Source organism: Telopea speciosissima, chromosome 9 (genome assembly GCF_018873765.1).
Source record: "Telopea speciosissima isolate NSW1024214 ecotype Mountain lineage chromosome 9, Tspe_v1, whole genome shotgun sequence".
NCBI lineage: Eukaryota > Viridiplantae > Streptophyta > Magnoliopsida > Proteales > Proteaceae > Telopea > Telopea speciosissima.
Window position 1 is genome coordinate 7,074,733 of NC_057924.1, and position 22,377 is coordinate 7,097,109.

At 40.3% G+C, this 22,377-nt stretch overlaps 1 protein-coding gene across 4 annotated transcripts; it reads left to right on the forward strand.

The window, feature by feature from the left end:
• The first annotated feature begins 537 nt into the window (after positions 1-537).
• Positions 538-20,783, forward strand: LOC122640347 (polyadenylation and cleavage factor homolog 4-like). 4 transcript variants are annotated; one of them, XM_043833509.1, is made up of 8 exons: positions 538-1,110; positions 11,282-11,383; positions 11,532-11,795; positions 16,737-17,549; positions 18,027-18,770; positions 18,915-19,094; positions 19,195-19,743; positions 20,550-20,783. In XM_043833509.1, exons 1-8 carry the CDS (start codon positions 736-738, stop codon positions 20,586-20,588), a joined length of 3,066 nt encoding a protein of 1,021 aa, XP_043689444.1. In that variant the 5' UTR covers positions 538-735; the 3' UTR covers positions 20,589-20,783. The 4 variants fall into 4 exon arrangements, with proteins under 4 accessions (XP_043689444.1, XP_043689442.1, XP_043689443.1 ...); XM_043833507.1 differs by having other exon boundaries at positions 18,027-19,094; XM_043833508.1 differs by having other exon boundaries at positions 16,737-17,546; positions 18,027-19,094.
• The last annotated feature ends 1,594 nt before the right edge of the window (positions 20,784-22,377 follow it).

The following is a 22,377-nucleotide window of genomic DNA, read 5'->3' on the forward strand; positions in this document are numbered from 1 at the left end:
AGGTATCGGTTCGGATCAGTATGGGTCTAGACCGATCTCAATTAACAACCGATCCAGCGAGGCATTAGTGGATTTTTCTACTCGGATTATGCGATCCAATCCGATACGTGTAACTTTTTTGGGGGTTTTGATCAATTTTGTGAAATTTTTAGTATTTTTGACCGATACCAAAAGCCATCATGCAAAACACCATTTTTTTTTATCAATTTTGACCGATGTGGATCAGTATCTGCCTTGACCAATCCTGAGACCGGTCCCCGGCTTACCGACCATGACATGTACGCTTCGTGTACTCCCATCGGTTTCGAGTTTTTTTTTAAAAACTTTGCTTATTGGGCGGCAGGATTTTCAGTTTAAAAAAAAACAACGGAAATCTCATCCAAACGGGCCCTTTTAATATTTTCAGTTTTTTATTTTTAATAAATACCTTGGTTTGTTCGGTTAAACCGGTACAAATCGATGCAAACCGAAAGAGTTTCTTCGCGTTTTACTTCCCGGCCCGGTTTAAATTATGAAGAACGCATCACAAAGAAACCCCAATTTTAGGCAAAGCAGAGCAGGTGCAGAATCCGTAACAGTTCTCTTCCTGTTCTCTCTACCTTTCTCTTTCTGTCTCGCTTTCTCTCTAGTAGTGCTTAACTTTGCTTCTTAAATGGCGACTACTGGAGCAAAACAAAGTCCACTGTTGCTGTTCCATGAAAAAGAGAAGCCATAGAACTTTGGAACAATCTAGCTATGGAAGAAGAGAGGTTCGTCTCCTCCAGAGAGAACCCTAGAAATTTAGGGTTTCTACAAGAACGTGGTCCGGGCACCAGCAGCAATATCAATAATAGCAAGGTCATGACCAATGACCTCCTTCAGAAGCCTCCTCCCCCAGTTCTTGATCGGTTTAGGGCTCTTTTGAAGGAGAGGGAAGAGGAGTTGAGGATCTCTGACGAAGACGATGTTCCGGAGACGAGTACTGAAGACATTGTTCGACTGTACGAAGTCGTTTTATCGGAGCTTACTTTCAATTCAAAGCCTATCATAACCGAGCTAACGATAATCGCCGGAGAACAGAGGGAGTACGGCGAGGGAATTGCGGATGCAATTTGCAACCGGATTCTTGAGGTATGTTGCAATATGGAAGCATTGGGATATTCGGACTTCGTTAGTGTTTGCATTCTTACATGGAATGCTGTTTGCACTGCATTGAACTCTTCATGTTCTAATCTCAGTTGAGGTTTAAGTATATACTTGCCCGTCCGTCACCAGGGGTTTTATAATCTTCTATTTACGAGTAGGAATCTTCGTTGGTTTCTTTGTTCTACTCTTTTTTCCTCAGAAAAAAAAAATAAATAAATAAATAAAGAGAAAGCGACCACGGAACGCCTTAATTATTCTCTTCCTTTGGGATTGATCGGGTCTCCTTTACCTTTCCTCAGAAATGAGGTAACCTCATTTCTTATTATTCCTGTTTATTTTAGTATTCCATGTGGGGTATATCCTATGTTGAACTCTCGACGTCCATTTTCTTCTCTTGTAATTTTGGACTTGGATTTTCAGTTATCTGATGGCTTATTGGGATTTAATTTTGAGTTCTTTTTCTGTCACAGTGATTCTGTTAAGGGGAATTTGACGATGTCATAACTTTTAAAATGGTTAAGAACTCCTAAGAACTCCGTAGTTTTGATAAACTTTGGGCTTTCTGAATTATTATTGTAGTTATTAGTTTCCCTTTTCAATGTTATATTTAGTTTACATGTTATGATCCCCTGCTATTGTAATGGATGAACTTGTGTTCCCACTTGGTCCCAGTGTTCTGCTGTCTTGGTTAGGTACTTAGCCAACATCATGTTCCTAGGAAAGGGCAACCAGGACTAGAGTATAAGCCTTCAAAGGGTCGAAAAGGATGTCTTGTCATAGGCCTGCATGGGTGCTTTCAGAGTGGCCCTTTGTGGATGTTGGCAAAATAGTGAAGTGTTTTAACTTGTGACCAAGAATGATTGTATGCCTTAGCTAAATTTGTTTTTATCAGTTATTATGTCATAATGTTTTTTCTGTTTAGTATGGTACTTAACATTTTGTGTTGTATTTTCTTCCAAATTCGGAATTGTTCCTAAGTTTACAAATGTATGTGCCATTTTTATGCCTGTTCAGATGTTTGAATGGACTGGAATACAACGTTGGCTATGATTCACAAATTTAACAGTATACACTTGAAATTTTGCTGAAGTTTTTCAATATTGCATTATGTGTGGTTCCTTACTTGAGCATCCTTGTATCGATGGAGCTAATCAGATAGCTTGATTCTATAGGCAACACAAAGTGTAGTTTATGTCTTAAAGTGTTTTTTAGGTAGCAACTCCAAATGGAGAATATGGTGCAAAAGATTCTATTGACCTTCAACTCTGCGAATCCACAATTTTTGGCTTCAAGTTCCTCTTTTATACTGTGTGATCATGTAAATTTACATTCTTGTTTTGGCTTTACCAGTGATATGGTGAGTTGAAGGAAGCCATGTAAAATCACTTCCTGAAAGTCTGCCAAACAGCTCTAAGTTTCATGCAGTTTTGACACTGCCCTACTGTTGCGCCTAAACTTGGGTGTCCTTTGGTAGTCTTTGATTTGTTTATGTGTTCTCTGCTGGAAGACCTCAACTTGATGACAATATAACTTTGATTAGATCCCATTTGCATTTGTAGTGATAGTGATTTAGTATTCAATTTGACTTACCAAGGCTTAGTGATGCAGGTTCCTCATAGAAATTGGCTTATTTCTTTAGAAATAGGCCTAGGGTTGGGTTATATACATGTTGGGCCTTTGTTCCTAAGGGTTTTCTATGTATTAGACCACTTTAATGAGCCTAAACTAGGGGTACATAGGTTGCACACGGGATTAGCCCAATACTTAGTTTATTTTTATGTTTTTTTAATTGAACCGGTTTAAATTGGTTGCATCCAATTGGTTCAATTGGTATAATTTAAGTGAAGTGCTCTTATTGGCTAATAAGTTCTTATATCCTATTGGCTAGTTGGGAATCTTCTTTTATTTCAAGTAGTTTAAGTTGTTTTAAGTCATTAGGACTCTATTTTGAGTCTATTTCAGTTTCCTAGTCAGTTTAAGCTAGCTAATAGGTTAGGGATAGGATTAGGCCTTTTCTTTTTAGTGTCTAAGTCTATTTTTGAGTCTTCTGTATAAGTTTGTAAAGGAGGCCAATATTGAAGACGAATTTGATTAATGAAAAAGCTTTTGTTTGCTGCCATAGCTGCTGCTCTGCTCTGTTGAGTGAACCTTGTGAGTAATATCAAGGCCATCTTCTGGATAATATCAAGGTGAAGGGATTGGTGGACTCCGATTGACTCCTTGCATCTTGTAGATCGGGAGGTCCTTCTTCTTATTCAATCAAGCTTCTTCAAGCTGCTGCTGCCTTTGAAGGAGATCAAACTAGTAAGCAACTTTAATTTCCTGCATATATCCTTCCCCTCTTCATCCTCTAACCTAATCCACAACCCCCTCCATCCATCAACCCTAATTCTCCATTAAACCTGCACTCCTACCTCCACTAGGATTCTCCCATAACTCCAGATTTAGCCTTCACTTTCAAACCCTACTTCCAGTCTACATTCCCCACACCACTCCCTACACTCGACCTTAACCCTAGCCCTTTGTCTCCATAATAACCCCTCCATTCCCTCACTCCATTAAACCTAAAAACCTGCAACTCGATTCTGCCCAACTGCAGAATTTTAGAATCCTTCCAAACCCTAATATTCTTATGTCATTAAGGCCTCCTAAACCTGCATATTAAAACCCTATAAACCCCATTACCATAATTTAACCCTAACCCTAATTTCTGCCGTAATTAGCCTAATCTGTCCCAATCGGCCAGCCTTGTTAGGTAACCCTATTCCCCTGGCTCCTAGTGGGATTTCTCCTACCTAGGACTACATCACTTAGTAACCAGCAACCAGAGAAGAAGAAGTGTATAGAGAGAGAGCTAAGCCTAAGTTAACAAATCATCAGAGTTGACAAAAGGAGTCGAAATAAGTCCTTGCATTATTGCATTCCTCACAAAATGACAATTAACCTCAGTGTGTTTGGTCCTCTAGTGATAAACTGGATTACTGGCAATATAGATAGCAACTTGATTATCACAATATATCTTCATAGGTTTTGCAACTGAGAACCCAAATTCTTGAATGAGAGATTTCAACCAAATCAGTTTTCCTACAGTATGTGCTATAGCTCTATTATCAACCTTTGCACTAGACCGAGCAATAGTCTTCTATTTCTTACTCTTCCAAGTCTCAAGGTTACCACCAACAAAGGTGCAATATCCAGTAGTTGATTGACTATCATCTGCAACACCAGCCCAATTAGCATCAGAATCACCCACAATATGAGCGACCGTGACGTTGATAGAGAAAACCTTTCTCGAGAGCCCCTTTAAGATATCTTAGAATGCAACATGTAGCATCCCAGCCCGTTTAGGATTCTTCATAGATTGACTAATAACTCCAACGACAAAGGAAATAATAGGATGAGTAACAATTAAATAGATAAGCTTTCTAACCAATCTTCTGTACTGCTGTTTATCCATGAAATCAGTGCCATCATACGTCCCAAGTGTCAGATTAGGATTCATAGGATTGTTAGTAAGCTTAAGCCTAACATGCTAGTCTCAGATAGAAGATCAAGAACATATTTATTCTGAGATAAACTAACACGCTTGTTGCAACGAACAACTTTTTCTCAAAAAGTACATGAGCAGCCCCAAGTCCTTCATATGAAAATGCTGGTGTAGATATGCCTTGACATCTTCAATTCCAGAAGAATCATTATAAAAAATTATAAGATATGCTGGTGTAGATATGCCTTGCCTCTTCCTCCCCAAGAATCACAACCTCTACCAGGAAAGCCAGTACGATGGCCACAACCACCACTATTTGAAACAAGAGGGGAATTATCCTTGGTGGAAGTAGAGTTAGATTTGGTGAAGGAAGGAGATACAATGTACTGAATCCGATAGATAGCCTCATTAAAAAGGGCATACCCAGTGCAAGAGGCTCCCACCATTGCGGGGTCTGGGGAGGGTCATTATGTACGCAACCTTACCCTTGCTTTCGCAGAGAGGCTGTTTCTAGACTCGAACCCGTGACCACTTGGTTACAATGGAGCAACCTTTACCGTTGCACCAAGCCCCGCCGCCCTCTTTCATGCCTAGTTTGAGAACTCACGAGATCTCGGTATTTCGAAAAGCCAAGACGAGACCATAGGCGATATTAAAAAGTCCAATATCTCGTCGAGATCTCGGATCTCGGTTTCGGTCCACTTTTTTACCCACCTAACAGTTAAAAAGCCCACCTAACTCGACAGAACTCGCCATATCTCGGCGAGTTCTGTCCAAAACCCCCAAAATCCTCTCTTCTTCCCAATTGGAGTACATTCGCATCTAGAAGCATGAGTATAGATACTAGTAGTGAGCATCAGTCGCGGCATTCATCTTAGCCTCATCATGACTATGATTATGGCCAGGAAAGCACCAGTTCTGAATATAGTGCCTATGGTCAGTTTGGCCAGTCAACACATGAGTTTGACAATCAAAGCACTGGGTCTGGTTTTAGGCATATATGCCCAGTCCCATACATGCCTTAATATGACGGTAGCAGTAGATCTCACGCTTCATGGCAACCGTCTCACGCCTCATGGCAACAGCCATACCCTAGGATAGGGGACTTGGCATATGTTGATGACAACTCTTATATGAATGTTGTGGAGCACTATATACAACAGTGCAGCAACATTATGTCATGGGAAGACTATGTGGCATGAGTGGGGACTGAATACATGATTCAATCTCAGTTTATGTGATGATAGTTGTAACATTGTTAAACAATTTGATGTATCACTTTAACATTTCTAATGCTTATTATGTTGTTTTACTATTAATTGAATGTTTTGCTAATTTTCTATTACTAAATTATGTCATTTATGTGTAGAGTAGGGTATTTTAGTACGTCGTCGCCTAACAACTTAAGGTCTGATGTAAAAGTCCTATTTGGACTTTGTTTTTGCAAAATCTGATAATGCTCTAAATGGCCTAAAATAGGCTGAATACCAAGTTTCAGACCCAAAATAGGTCTAAAACCCACCGAGATGAGGCTTCGAGTCGGAAAAAAAAATGCACCAACTCGCCGAGATCTCGCTGAAAAAAGACTCAACTCGGTTTTTTGGGACCGAGATGGCACCGAAACCTGAGTTTTAGTACCTTGCTTTCATGAATGGAATCTTCTTGTCTGCAAGTATCTGGCTTTTGAAAGGTTGAAGGTCAGAGTCCAAACCGGACAAAAATTTAGCCACTAAGAATTCAACATGTTGAGGCTTCGAGATTTCAATATTAGTAGATAAAGGTTGATACACTTTGAGTTCCTCCCACATGCCCTTTAAAAAACTTTAGTAATCACTAATGTATTTGCCATTCTGCCTAAAGGAAAAAAACTTCTCATATAAGTCAAATACCTTGGACATGTTTTTGTTTTGTGAGAAACTCTCTTTGAGTTCGTCCCGAACACCTTTTGCTCTGGTATGTAATATAACATTGGCAGCCACAAAAGGTTCCATATTATTCCACAGCCAACAAAGTACGATGGCATTGTCAACTATCCATGCAGGATACTTGGGAGCAGTCATAGCAGGTGGTGGTTTAGTAAGAAAATCCATTTTCCGCTTTGCATTGATATAAACCCAAACTGCCGAACACAATGTCGTTGGGAAGTCGGGGAATGCAAGGGAACATGATGCAGATCCAAGCATCCGCCAGAAGAAGCAGCAGCCCTAAGATTAGGGCCGAGTGTTGGAGCCTTAGTTTAATTCCATAGTTTATTTTAGTCTTAGTTTATTTCTGCATTCCATGCTTAGTTTATTTTTCAGTTAATTGTAAGACCATGGTTCAATTTAAGTGATTTAATCCTATTGGTAGTTAGGGAATCTTTTAAATTTTAGCTTTTAATTTATGTTGTCCCACCCCTCCACGATTTATTTAGAGAGGGTGATTCATATTTGTAATAGGATTTGGGCCTATGGCCATAGTATTAATAAACAAATCGTGGGAGGCTCCCCCACAATTCAGATTGCAAAAATAACTTTGTTTTATGCTTACTGCCATTGCTGCTGCTGCTACCTTGCTCCTTGTGAGTGTGCCTTGTGAGTAATACCAAGGTGAAGGGACTAGTGGATCTCCAGTTGACTCCTTGCGTCTTGTAGACCGGGAGGATCTTCCACTCATCTCCTTGCATCTTGTAGATCGTGAGAACGTAAATTCTTCATCAAAGCTACTGCCATTGAAGACCTGCTATTACAAGTAAGTATTTTACGTTTTTTCAGCAATCAACCTTCTTCTTCTAATCCTCCAACCTAAACCCTACCTATTCCCATCGATCCATCTAACCCTAGGACATTCACAAACTTGTCCAGTACAATTCCACCATTAGAATCTCTCCAAATTCACACCACAACTCAATTTGATCATTCCCTCCACTCGACCTTAGTTTTAGATTCATCCTAACACTTAAACCCTAATCCCCCTCAATCCCCATTAAAACCCAAAACCCTAAAACCTATCTAGACCAATTCAACCATCAAAATCCTTCCATATTACAACCGAACCATCCCCTCATTGCCCCTACCACTCGATCCAAAGCCCTAGCCCTAACTCCACTTCTAAACCTTAAAACTCATCATTCTCATCTTTCCCAAATCCCAAAACCCGAAACCCTAATTTTGTAATTTTTAAAATCTCACCCAAACTGATCTCCTCCTCCATGAGGCTAAGAAATGTGATAACTGCTTAGTGGGGCACTTTATGGGAACCCGACCCTCCTTCCCCCTTGTAAAAGCTTCTCTTTCGAAGCAATGGACAACAAAGGGCCAATTTGAAACAAACCTGCTCGACAATGGTTTCTTTATCTTCAAGTTTGCTGAAGACGAAGACAAAGGTAGAGTTATGGCTGGAGGTCCTTGGAACGTTGGAAGAAAACCACTCTTTCTCTGGCAATGGAACCGATATCTTCAGCTGCATTGTTTCGATCTCAGTTCTCTTCAGCTCTGGCTCACCCTGGGCTCCCCTTGCAATTCTGATGTAAGGAAGGTCTTAGCGTGGTTGGCTCGGTCCTTGGAAATCCTCTCTATTCAAATGGCAGAAAAAAACTCCAGGATTGCCTCGCCTTTGCCAGAATCTGTGTGGAAGTTCCAGCGGATTCACCCTTGCCAGCATCCATCCTCGTAGTTAATGACGTAGACTTCTCCTTCAACCAGGCTGTTCACTATGATTGGACTCCCCCACAGTGCTTAACTTGCAAAGTCTATGATCATTTGACAGGAAAATGCCCTGATGCTGGGAACGAAGCCACTGATGAAGCTTCTTTTGCTCTACCTTCTTCTACTGAAGGTCCTAACCCTACCTTGGAGCAAAGAAACCCCTCAGTCGAAGACATTGCCTCTCTCCCAACAACTTTTGAGCAGTGCAGCCCTAGCTATGGCCGGAGATGAAGCCGCCACAGAAAATCTTGCCGGAAGGATCTCCTGGTGTCGATCTCTCCCAGGCGTCCTTTTCCCTCTGAGCAACTGGTCCCCCCTGCTATTGCAAATCCAAACCGTTTCTCTCTTCTCCAGGTCGAGTCCCTATATGATGATATAACTTTCCCCACTCCGATGTGCTGAACCCTTGTCTTCTTCCTTAGCCAATCCCCTCTGTCGCTGCTCCTATCAAGCCTGCTAAGCCTGATGACCTCTTCGAGCCTGCTGTTCCTCTGCAATCTTCCCCTAAGTCGAGACTGCTGCTCCCCTTTCACCTCGGTATCACTCACTTTCTAAAAGCATCATCTAAAGGATTCCTTTCCACTTCGCCTTCTCTCTCCTCGACTCCCCCTTCCATTGTTGTGGTCCCCCCCCCTTATCGATTCCCTCTGTAGCCCAGCCCAACTACGGTCCCTCCTTGGCTGGCCCATCTAGTTCTTATGGCCCAGTTCCCCCTCCTCTATCCTCTTCCTCTCTGGCCCAGCCCACCCCTTGTCCCTCTTTGTCTGGCCCATCTGGTTTAAATGGGCCTGTCCCTTCTTCTCTGTCAACCCTTAACTCGTCCCGGATTCTCCTCCTTGCCGCCTCCCCTTCTCTTCATGTTTTTTGTCGCCGTAACCCCAGTTCCCCTCCTTTCCCTAAGAAGCGTACCTACCTTTCCTACTCCCTGGCCACTCCGTAGTTGAATTCGCCTTTCCATTTAGATATTAGAAAAAATGCTCTAAGCGGTGAGCCTATTGACCCGGGTTAGTTGGCCTTATTCGAGCTGGGCTTGGTTCTTTGGATTGCCTGGCATGTTTCTCTTTTTGAGCGCTTTTTGGGTTGGGCTTTGGCCCATTGTCTTGTCCCTGCTTTTTGGTAGGGCTTAGTGTCGGCTTTTGCTTGTATCCTTCCCCCCCCTCCTCTTTTTCCCCCTTTGGTATTTGAATTATTTATTCATCCAAAAAAAAAAAAAAACCCAAACTGCCTGTCTCCAAAGGAGACAATTGGATGCACCAATAAGCTTGATAGAAGTAATTTGAACACTACTGGTGTCGGCTGGGGGTTTTGAGTCACCCATGGCTTGGATGAAACAATAACCAGATAATAAAAATCTGATCTAACAAATCAGATGCAGTAAGAGAATGAACAAAATCTGATAAACAATCAGATGTAGCAGTAACTGATTAAAGTCTGAAAACAATCAGAAGCAGTAGGTAAGACATTAAGGTAACAGAGAAAAAATAAGAATTGCAAGTGATTTCAGAAACCCAGAGATCAGAGGTCCTGATGTGGTCCAAACTCTGGTCGAAGATCACCTTGGGGCTGACCTTTAAATCCCCAAAAGGACGTCCTGATTTGAAGAGTAGATTAATAATGGTTGAAGATCCAAACCTTCCCAGAAAGATGTTAAAACAGAGTAAGGCCAGGCTGATGGAGATGATCAATAGAAGCCCATCAGATGCTTGGATTAGCTTGAAGTTTCAGTCGAAGGTCCTTTGTATGAGCACTAATAAAACCCCAGAATATGGAATAGAATTTGTGGCTTAATGCACTTGCAGATTAGGATCAGAAATCAAATCTGTCCAACAACAGGATACTGCCATGATAATATTGAAAAAGCTTGATTCTTGCATAGATCCTGCGATGTAAAGCCAGATATAGGTAGCAAAAAACCAGGAGACCTTAGTTCATCTTCATATATTCAGCAACTAAGGTATAGCAGCAAAGCTGCTGCAACAAGGAAGAAAACTTAGATGGCTATCAAAACTAGAATCTGATTGGCGATCAACCTTGCTCTGAATTTGTGTGCACTTCCATCGTAGATACATTGTTGTTTATTTCCTTCAACTTGCTCTAATCAATTATTACTGCTGCAGTCATTGGTCATAGTTGTGCATGACCACATCATCCAAGTCAAACTTTCCAGTGTTGGTCATATTTTGGGTATCCCTATGCTGCCTGATTTAGCAAATTTTCCCAGTTGGTCATATTTTGGATGCCCCTATGCTGCCTAATTTAGTCCTTCCATTTTTTCCAAGTATCCCCTTTTTTCCATTTTGACAATCTTTTGTCAAATGCATCATTCCTGTGAATGTGTTGTCTTGTTTCTTAACTGCTCAATATCCTCTTCCTGAAAGTGGAGCCACCTAATTTGTATCTTTCCCTGGATGCAACATTTACACATAAGTTCTTTTATGCTTTCATTCTATGGGCACTATTCTCTTCATTCTCTCTCTCATGGATGATTTAACCAAGTATTGATAATGATTATGTTATTTATCTTTGGCTATAATTTTTTACTATTCTGTTTGTTTTGCATATTCTTGGTTTTGCTTACCTTGAAAGGCATTATTTAAATAAATCTCGACTCTAAAAGACCACTTTGCGCAAAAAAATGCCGAAGGTTAGGACCGTCTCCAAAAACTCGTCCCTCCCTGGACCCCCCCCCGGCATAGGTGGGACCAGCACTGGGTAATGGCCCTTTATTTTGGTTACTCAATGGTCCTGGCTTCATATTTATGTGGTCTCCAGTTTCATCAATAAAAACTGTGCCATGAGCTAACATGACATACAAGATGCACCATGGAACCATGCTTAACTGACATAATCCACCTAGCTAATTCTCTACTCTCTGCCACTACTTAACTACTTTAGAACTGGAAGACTTTAGAATTTTTTCTTCTCTTGTACTCTTGCTTGCATACATACTCACTGCTAGTACCTTTTTTGTTTCCTGGGGCAGGTGCCTGTTGAGCAAAAATTGCCTTCTTTATATCTTCTTGATAGTATTGTGAAGAACATTGGTCGTGAATATGTTAGGTATTTTGCTTCCCGTCTCCCTGAGGTGAGTGGTATATGATTCACAATGCTTGAATTACTTTCTTCAACTGCACTGTGTTTTTGTGTGTGGCTGTGTGTGTGTGCGTGTGCGTGCATGGGTGGGTTTTCCGACTCACATAAATCTGATAGTCCATCCGTTTTGCTTTTGCAAGGTATTTTGTGAAGCATATAGGCAAGTTCACCCTAACCTGTATCCAGCCATGCGGCACCTCTTTGGCACCTGGTCAGCGGTATTCCCACCTTCAGTTCTTCGCAAAATTGAGGCAGAACTAAAATTGTCTTCTCCTGTGAACCATCCGTCATCTGGCTTGACAGTTTTAAAATCATCTGAATCTCCATCTCCTCGACCAACTCATGGAATACATGTGAATCCAAAATATTTGGAGGCGAGACGTCAATTAGAACATTCAGCCATGGTAAAATAAAGACTGAATGATCTTTTCCTCCCTCCATTTGCCCACACCCTACTCTGTACTGAATCTTTTGCATATTTATAAACATAAAAATCAAGCATAGAAGTATGAAATTAATTTTATGTGTATATATACTTGCACAATAATCTACATGCACGTATGTATGTATGTATGTATGTATGTATGTCTTTATGCTTTAGTTTTGTAAAGAGGATGCACCAATTACTGTGGCTTCCTTCTCTGTTATAAAGACACAATCTAATTCAGCCCTTGAACCCTAATTTCCCAAATCAGAATCTAGGGTTAACTAGGCTGTTGGCAGGCCATGGTTTTACAGTGTATGACTAAGGAACTTGGGGCTATATGATTAGTTTTCAGGCTTAGGAGAGATAGATCAAGACACGCGATGATACAAAGGAACTTAACAGGACAAATTAGAAAACAGTTTCTGAAATCAGGCATGCAATACCAACAATCTAAATAAGAATATGATAGTACAAATCCGAAAGACAGATGTATAATTGGATATGTTACTCCAGAATAGAGAATATAATATGGGATCGGCAGAGGAGATGAATGTAAAACTAACAGTTATATTGTCAAGTCAGCAATGACGGAACAGAAACAGAATAATGAACTATAAGTTCAGAAAACAGATTTGATGCTGTTTAGCACTTTTCCTGTTAACAGAATATAAAAGTTAATAGACTGACCTGTTCCAGAGAACCTGATAGCAGAGAGTCTTCTTCAATGCACGTGGCAGGGAATACCATAGTATTAAATCTTGTCTTGGAAGGCCATTTCGAGACTGAAATTTCCGAGATACCGAAATTTCGCCGAAATAGTGTATTTTCTTTTTTGAGTTTTGCTTGGCCATTTCGGGTTGTAAAATGCCGAAATGACCGAAATACCGAAACAAGATGACCGAAATAACCGATTTTTCGACGAAACGGTGCATTTTTTAGACTGAAATTTCCGAAACGAGATTACCGAAATATTGCATTTTTTCATTTCGACATAGCATCTCGTCTCGGCCTGGTCAAAATTTCGGCGAGATTTTGAACTACGGAGAAAACAGATCGAAACACAAAGAGAAACAGGTTATTGCAGGAAGAGAGAGAAAGAAAGGACAAAGAAGAAGAAGAAGAAGAATGGGGAAGCAACAGAGTTGCTGCCAAGGGGAGGGTTTCAAATTGATGGAGGAGAAGGGAAGTGGAATCAATCTGCCAGGTGATGCTGATTTATCCCCAAATTGGGCTTCTTTGCTTAGGAATAAGTCTAGGGTTGGGTTATATACATGTTGGGCCTTTGATCCCATGGGTTTTCAATGTAATAGGCCATTTTTATGGGGCTAAATTATGGGTGGGTTAGGTTATATACATGTTGGGCCTTTGATCCCATGGGTTTTCAATGTAATAGGCCACTTTTATGGGCCTAAATTATGGGTAATAAGGTTGCATACGGGATTAATTAGTGTTTTTTTCTTCCATACGTCGTTTTATTTTTGAAGTCTTTTGTTTTTAAATTGAACCGGGTCGAAGCTGGTCCAACCAGTGGTTCAATTTAAGTGATTTAGTAGTTTTATTTTATTTGCTTTTAAGCAATGTAAGTAGGGCTAGATTAGGACTTTGTACATCCGGCCATGTTTTGAGTCTATTCCTTCAGTATTTCAGTTTCCTAGTCAGTTTAGGTTACCTAATAGGTTTAAAGATTGGGTTAGGCCTTTCCTTTTTAGTGTAGGGGTCTATTTTTTAGTCTTTCATATACGGTTGTAAGGGGGGGGGGCAAGCATTGGGCACGGACTTTGATTAATGAAAAGCTTTTTGCTTCTCTTCTTCTCCATTGAAGATTTTTGTATTGTGTTTGATCAAGGCTGAGGAATCGGTGTTTGATCCGATTGACACCTTGCGGTGGGAAACCCGGGTGGATCGTTTGAAAGAATCGGTGTTTGATTCGATTGACACCTTGCGGTGGGAAACCCGGGTGGATCGTTTGGAAGAATCGGTGTTTGATCCAATTGACACCTTACGGTGGGAAGCCCGGGTGGATTGTTTGGTTACTTTATTGCATTCTCTACTACTGTTCTTCAAGTTTGAAGGTTCTATTTCAGCTTGCTGCCATTAAGAAGTAAGTACAAACCTTCCAAACCTCCAACTTGGATCTCCTCTTCTAGAAGACATATGCAAGGTGATTTTCGAGATCTACCAAACCAACCATCCGATTGAACTTAGATTTTCACCATACCTCCATTAACCCTAATTTGGGAAGTGATTCAAATTTGACCTAATTCCTGTGGTCTGATTTTAATATACTCTCATATTTCCCATTCTGTCCCTACCCCCATTAAAGCACGGTTTCAGACCTTCAACCATAACCGATGCTGATTTCATGCTCAGAATAAGTAGCTGATTTCAGGATATATCAATTCTGAAATTAGTAACCTAATCATATCTCTTAACCTTAGTTCCAGTACCTTATTTACCATAATACCCTCACTCCTACATATTCCACACTCAACTCTATATTACAAAACTCGCCAGATTTTGAGGTATGATATGGGAGCGCCATGGGCCCTTATACTTTTGAGAGTTGATGTGCATGCGCATTTACTTTACCTCACCAATTTATTCCTATGCCTGGCCAACCAAACATAATAGGAAAAAATCATTTTCTTTTTCCATCCCTTGCTTCTTGATTTCAAGATTATGTGTGTGTGTTGAGCTATTATTTCCCATTTTTGTATTTCGCTGTAGATAAGAGGATTAATTCAAAGGTAGGTTCATCTCTTTTTATTCAAGGGAAACAATGCAAAACTCAATTTTACTACTTTTCATTCTATTAAGATTGTGTGTTTTTATTGGCTATGCAAAATTTTGTATTTGATATGCCTTTTTGATGATTTGGGGAATTGTGACTTGTCTATGAGACACCAGCCCACTTTTATTTATAATAAATGTGATATGAGTACAAAGACAATAGAGCCCTTAGGGCAACACCAAATAAACCCTAAGGACATTTCTACCCTTATACCCATATTACAATTTACAACACCTTTTGAGTTTATCCCCCTTTCAAAATTGGTCTAAAATTAAGGTTGTGCCTTCATTTGGAATGTGTTTATTTGCAACACATCAGTACAAAACTCCGTACAGTTTATCAGTGTGGAGTGCCATCGCCCTATAGAAGTAAGTTGTTTGATGTGTCAAACTGATGTCATTGTGACATGGTGATCGTCTGGTAGGAGGGAGACTATTGTGGTACATTTATGGGCATTTGGTTGAAGCAAGGACATTGGAGGTTTAACCACATGATAAATCAAATTCAGTCTTTCTTGCTCGTCTTGATAGCCTTCTCTTGGATGCTTAAATTGGTTAATAATGGGGACAATGTGCAAGCTAAACCTGTTACAGGACTTGTGTATGGAGGAGTTTCTTTCCTTTCCAACTGTACCCAGACTCTCTCTCTCTCTCTCTCTCTATATATATATATATATATATATAAAATTCCCCCTCAATTTCTGCCCTCTATCATTTTCCGCTGACCTCTATTAGTGAATTAGTTCTATATTAAAAAACAAGGGATGAGGAGGAAAATTGTATGACCTTAATTGTTTGTCATTGAATTTTAGTTTCATTCATAGTTATCAAGGCAACGCCTAGGCGTCTAGGCTCCTTGGTCACCTTGGGCGCCTAGGCGGATGCCTTGCCGCCTTGATTTTAGACCCTCTCCAACACCATGGTCGCCTTCCCGCCTTGATAACTATGGTTTCATTATACTTGCCTTTTCAAAAATGAGAAAAAAAAAAGTTGCCACAATGCCCCTAAGTTTGTTAATCATTTTTTTTTCTTTTCTAAATTTGGTTTCTTTTGTTATCATAAGAATATAACATTATGTATGCACGTTTATCAATGATATTGTTAAATACGGTTTGCATAACGGCCTGCAGAATGCATTAGATTTTATATATGTTATTATGTTGTATTATATTTTCTTTCAGATCATCTCAGCTGAAAGCAGAGTAAGACCATCGGATGAGGTTAACTTCAGGTGGTTTGATGGTTGTCCACAGTTACATGCTTGATTCTATCAATTGTTTTTAAGCTCTGATATGATTTTAAAAATTTTGAGATTTTTCACCTTCTTAAGTTTCAAAATGTTGATTATCCTTGGCCACACATCTTTAAAAGACGTGGTGTATTATGTTGGATGTTTTAAACTGTATAATTTTATTGTGATGTTGTCCATGCTTTAAATTGATGCACCGACAGATTTAATTTCTGGTTTCAGACTTGAGTATCATAAGTGCAGAGTTATTATTGGTTACAATTTATTGTTTATCAAGAGCTACCATTTAGGGACCTAAGCTGTCCCTTTCATTTAATTTATTGAGTAGAAGTTTCTCTGGATAATTGAGCAGCAGTTCTTCAATGGTTAAGTGAGCTGAAGTGCTGCATTGCAATATCTGAGTAGGCTATTTGGGAAGCGGTGTGCGGTTCACATTTTAAGTGCTCTGAGTTGCACTGGTCTGTGCTTGCAGATGCATGAAACAGAATGCAATACATATGACAGCCTTTGAAGGAGAAAGGCTGGAGTGAAGTTCCTCAACAAGCCCAACAGGGTGGTCTGGAGCTTCTCTAAAATTTTTTGTGTGCAATTTCAGGCCTTTTTCTTACCATTCACCAGTTCTCTGTATGAATATGTTGTAAAAAGTTGAACCTACATATTAGTTGACCCTATGTTTGCCTCTCATAACACATGGCTAAAAAAATTCATGCTTTCTTTTCTTCTGGGTCTTGCTTTTTTGGTTTGCTCTTTCAAATGATTTCTTATACTGTTAAGAATACCTTAGCAAATGAACATATTATTTTTCCATGTCTATTGACATCTAATTGTGTGATTATCGTAATCTACCAGTAGAACTGATTTATTTGGTTATCCTTGCAGGATATTCAACATTCAAGAGGGGGTTCATCAAGTTTACAGATATATGGACAGAAACCTGCCATTGGGTATGATGAATATGATATTGATCATTCAGATGTCCTGGGAAACCAGAAATTAGGATCGCCTGGGGCTGCTGTTCGTACATCATCTGTTGGTGGGATAGACAGACTATACCCTTCAAAAACTAGACTTACAAGGCCCGCTTCTCCTTCAAGAATTGGGCCTCCTAGGTCTTTATCGCCACCAGCTGATGGGTTCACAACTGATACTTCTCCAGGAAGGGTTGTTGAAAGGGCTTCTCCATCTCATTCTGGAATTGATTCCAGGCTTGTCAGAGTGATTGATGGTGATGCTGATGGGGAGAGGACTGAGTGGTGGAAACGCCGGTCCAATGACATTTATCAGCAAGTAGAAATTTCTAGTGCATACCTAAGTAATGGATCTGATCAGCAAAGTCCAAGAGCTCTAATTGATGCTTATGGAAATTACAGAGGGAAAAACACACTGAGTGAGAAGCCTCTGAAGGTTGGACGGCTTGATGTAAATGGCATAAGCATTAAAACAGATAAAGGATGGCAGAATACTGAAGAAGAAGAGTATGTTTGGGAAGATATGAGCCCAACATTAGCAGACCGTAGTAGGAGTAATGATCTAATGCTATGTAATCCTCCTCTAGATAGCTTCAACGGAAGAGCTGGTTTAGGAAGATCAGGTGCTGCAAGCTTGGAACCTGATTTCAGAAAGGGCAATTGGCCTAGTCGGGGTCACCTAGCAAAGGATGACTGTGCTGAAGATGGAGTTTCTGTCCTTGGTGTATGGCTCTTGAACTTGTTTGGTAGTCTAAGCATCTTTCATCAGATCTTGGTGTTGGATACTTTAAGAATCTGTAATGAATATGATATTTGCAGAGATGTTCTCTATTTAGTATTGTTAATTTGCAAGGTGATTCTTACCTATCAAAAAAAAAAAAAAAAGGCAAGGTGATTGCATAAGTTGTGTATAATCCAGCTCTGTTATCAATTTCGTATTTCAAAATTTGAGATTTTGTAACTATTTACTCTTGTTTTGCATTTTAATTTGTTCTTTCATTCTAAAATGTTTCTTATTGCTTTGGAGGTTCCATTATGGCAGAATTCATTTCGTTTTCTTTTGGAAGATGTGTGTAGTGGATACATTTGTTTTTGGATTTCTATTATTGTTGTTATTATTATTATTATTTTCACGAATTTGCACTTTCTTCCTTTTCTTTGTCTGCCACTGCTGCTGAAAGTCTGGATATCTTTCTTGCAGTTTGGACATGGATCCATGACTAGCAAGAAACCTCTGAGTGGTCCTGCAACTCGAAATGAATTCACTCGGATTGCAAGTTCTCACTATCCTCAGGAGCCTTGGAGTTTACCTCATCACTTCTCTCAGTCCTCCCAACAAAACCTGGACCTAAACGCAAGAGCAAGAACTGGTCAGATGTCATACCCAGCAGGTGGAATGGCTATATCAGCTGGTCAGAAACTGGCTCTTCAGATTGAAAATTTTGCAGATACAGATGGACAATTTCAAAGATTCTCTAGTGTAATGTCAAGAATGGGTTCTTCGAGCCCAGATTCTTTGAACGTGGAGCTTGTGTCACCTATGATGCCAATGTCGACGCTGGAAAAGCATCTGGGACAAAGGCCTCATTCGCCTCCCCTGGCACAACTTCCTTGGCCTCCAGTTAATGTGCATAGATCTTATCCGCTTACTCTGCCCCGTATTCTTCCACAACAGAAGCAAATTAAGAGCCCATTTGACGTAATGGATGTTAACAAGCCAATTCTGAATCAAATTCCAAATAAATCTTCTATGTTGTTAGGGCAGCAAGTGGATGCTTTTGAAAGGAAAGCACATAGTTCAAGCAAGCTGGTGCAATTGCCTAATCAGCAGGTTGGATTGATTTCATTGAATCAGAGAAACCAGGGACAAGCTCCACTCCGGCAGCAGCAATTAATTCAGCCTCAGGATGCTGGGGAAAATTTTGTTCCCTCTGCTGCTCCTCAGGTCTCGTCTCATTTAATGAATCAGGGACACATTCCACAAGGGCATGGCCCTGTTACGAGTTCAATTTTGTCCATTCCAATAGCTGGGGTTCCTTCCTCCTCTGTAACTATACCTAGTATATACAATAGCTCCTTCCATTTGCAGGGTAGAGCCTTGCCTCCTTTACCTCCTGGGCCTCCTCCTGCCTCATCACAAATGGGACCCATGCCTCAAAATTTGGGCCCTATTAGAATGCAGGCACCATCTGGAAGTGCATTTTCTGGTCTCATTAGTTCTCTCATGGCCCAGGGTTTGATTTCATTGACAACCTCGGCTTCGGTAGAGGTACCTCGCTTAATATAATGTTCCGTGTAATTATTTTTCAAGTTTCATTCTTGATATGCAATTTAACATTGTATCTCACACAAGCAACCCATTATTTCAGGATTCTGTTGGAGTTGACTTCAATCCGGATCTTCTCAAGGTTCGGCATGAATCTGCAATAAAGGCTTTATATGCTGATCTTCCAAGACAATGTACAACATGTGGTGTACGTTTCAAATGCCAAGAGGAACACAGTAGTCACATGGATTGGCATGTGACCAAGAATCGGATATCTAAAAACCATAAGCAGAAACCCTCTCGCAAGTGGTTTGTGAGTACTAGTGTGTGGCTCAGTGGTGCAGAGGCATTGGGAACTGATGCAGTTCCTGGGTTTTTGCCTACTGAAGCTGTTGTGGAAAAAAGGGATGATGAAGAAATGGCTGTTCCTGCTGATGAGAATCAGAATGTGTGTGCATTGTGTGGGGAGCCTTTTGATGACTTTTATAGTGACGAGACCGAGGAATGGATGTATAAAGGGGCCGTCTATTTAAATGCTCCTGATGGATCAACAGTAGGCATGGATAGATCTCAGCTGGGACCAATCATTCATGCAAAGTGCAGATCAGAGTCTACGGAAGCTTCCCCTGAAGATTTTGTACTAGATGAAGGGGTATAGGACTCTCTCTCTCTCTCTTTACTTTCTTGCATGCAGTCTTTGCATTGGGGTTTGAAATCTCCCTTTTGTCATTGCCAAGAAATCAAAAAATAATTAATCTTGTCATGAAAGTGGCATGTCACGGATTCAAACTCCCTCCCCCTAATCACACATCAGCCAGCTTTGGGGAGGGTCTTGGGCTTCTAAGTGGGAAGGTTTCCTCCCCCTAATAGGTGCATCTTTAGGGGTGGTTCGACTGGACCGTGAGACATGGTATCAGAGCCAGACCAGAGATTGTGGATGTGGGTTGGGGTCACTGTAGTGTGTGTCCCCCAACGAGGGCCTTCGGGATTGAGCAGGTCACTGCAGTGCGGGTCCCATGTAGGGGTGTGGGTCTCCCTGGCCAGGATGCCAAGGATTGATGGGGGAGAATGTCACATACTCAAAACTCCTTCCTCAATCCCGCATTGGCCAGCTTTGTATACAGTCTTGGGCTTACGAGCAGGAAGGTTTCCTCTTACTAATAGGTGCAACTTTTGGGGTGGTTGAACCGAACCTAGAGAGAGAAGGTGCTTCAAAACTTAATTTCACCATGCTTACCATCCATATTGCCCATAATCATATGATATGACCATTCTCTCTCTCTATCCGACTCCCTTCCCCTTTTTTTTTTAACCTTGATGTCTTATATCCCTTTGCCAAGTAACTGTGTGAGTGTACATGTGTATTACCATGTTACATATTACGTTCATTTCTCAGAAATCTTTCTTGTTAGAGCTACAGCTAATTTAAAGTAATTGTTTGTCTTATGTTATCTACAGGATAAAGAGGGTAATCAAAGAAAAAAGATGCGGAGTTAGAATACCGGCTTTCATATCATCTGTAAATTATCTGAGTTTTACCATGCTCATGGTATGCTTTACTAGTTTTCGCATTTGCTGTGGAGCCCCGCCTACCATGGCATCATGCCAGAATCATGTATATGTAAAGTTGGACTTTGTACCATGCATAATCTCTTAATCTCTTGCAGCAAAAGCTTACAAAAGTTTTCTCCCAAATATCTGCTACCTCATTTTTCTTATTGCAGTAAATGGAGTGGTCTAGCGATCTATTGTGCATTGACGTGCAACATCCAAATTAGAAAGTTTTATTAGGGACCTTATAAGAAAATAACATTTAGATTATGGAATGCATCTAATCATGTAGAAAGTTCTCTGCAAAATTTTATGCTGTTTCTTGTTTCAGGTTTTTGCAGGAGAAGAAATGTGTAGAGCAGTGGTTAGCATAAGCATAGACACTCCATATTATATTGTTTCAAGTTGGTTGATGGATCATTGAATACACCATCAAGATTGGATAGCTATGATTAGGCTGTCAATACCTCCTAAAACTGTTTCTTTTTTTTTTAGTTATGTTATTTTCTGGATCTGTTAAGTACATCTAGATTTGTCTGCCATCAGAGTGATCTATTGATATCTCAAAAACTATTGTCAGGGTTAATTGCTTCACTTTTATGATATCCTTCTGCCTCTAAATTGCACAATTGCCCTTATTGAATGGGATATTATTTTTAGTAGGATTAAAACAAACAAACCTGGAAAGAATCAACTGCAATGTTTTCCATGAAATTCCCCAAGGATTATTGCAGGTCTGAAAAAGACTAAACGAAATCTGATTGTTTTCGCGTGCAAGATGGGGTTCCGAATGCACATACGAATTAAGAATTAATAAGTAGGTAACAAAGAATAGGGAGAATGTTCTGTGTTGTAGTGCAGGCTGTGCTCAGGCACATGGACTTGCTACTCAGGGGGGGTAGGGTGGTCATTGTGCCCACCCCCATGTGCCTGGGCTGCGGCACAGAGAACAACGCCCCCAAAGAATAATTTGAGTAATGAAACAGGAAACTCTTTAATAATGGAGTTGAACGCGGCTTCAAGCTTGTTGATAGTGTTTCAGGCACGTACTTCTTTCCATAACATCATGGACTCGGCATCTTTACTAATGGTTTTTATGATGTTCCTTTTCTGTCATTCACTCAGGCCCTGATTGTTTAGCGAACTAGTTTGCTAGGGGTGGGAAAATTATGGTAAAATACTGACATGATATTGCAACAATTCCACCCACGTTGTTTGTTTGCAAGGAGGTGGAAATGTTGAGATAATGGAGGAAATATAATTAGTACCAGTGTCTGCTGATGAGACAGTGCAAATCCCATAATTTTCCCATCCCATGACTTTTCAAAGTCCCACGAAATATGTGGGATTTTGTAATTTTCCTAGTGAATGCTACAGTAATACATCAATTCTTTATTTTTTCAAATACATGGGATTCACCGGTCAGTAATCCCACAACTCTCCCACCCCATAAACCCCTCTAAACAAATGGGACTTCAAGGATATTTAATACACGTGAAAAGGTTATTTGAGCCGCCAAGGAAGCCAAGCTATCTCTCTTTTTCCACATGAAATTGTCACAATGACCATTTATGTATGAAATCATTTGTCAAACTCATTGGTGCGTATGGGTGTTAATCGGTTTGGTTGAAAATATCAGGGTAGAAAGTAGACCCGTTTATTAAATGGTTATAATATCTCAATTCTTAAATCGAAATTAATTAATAAATGGTTCTGGTTAAAGGGTTTTTAAACA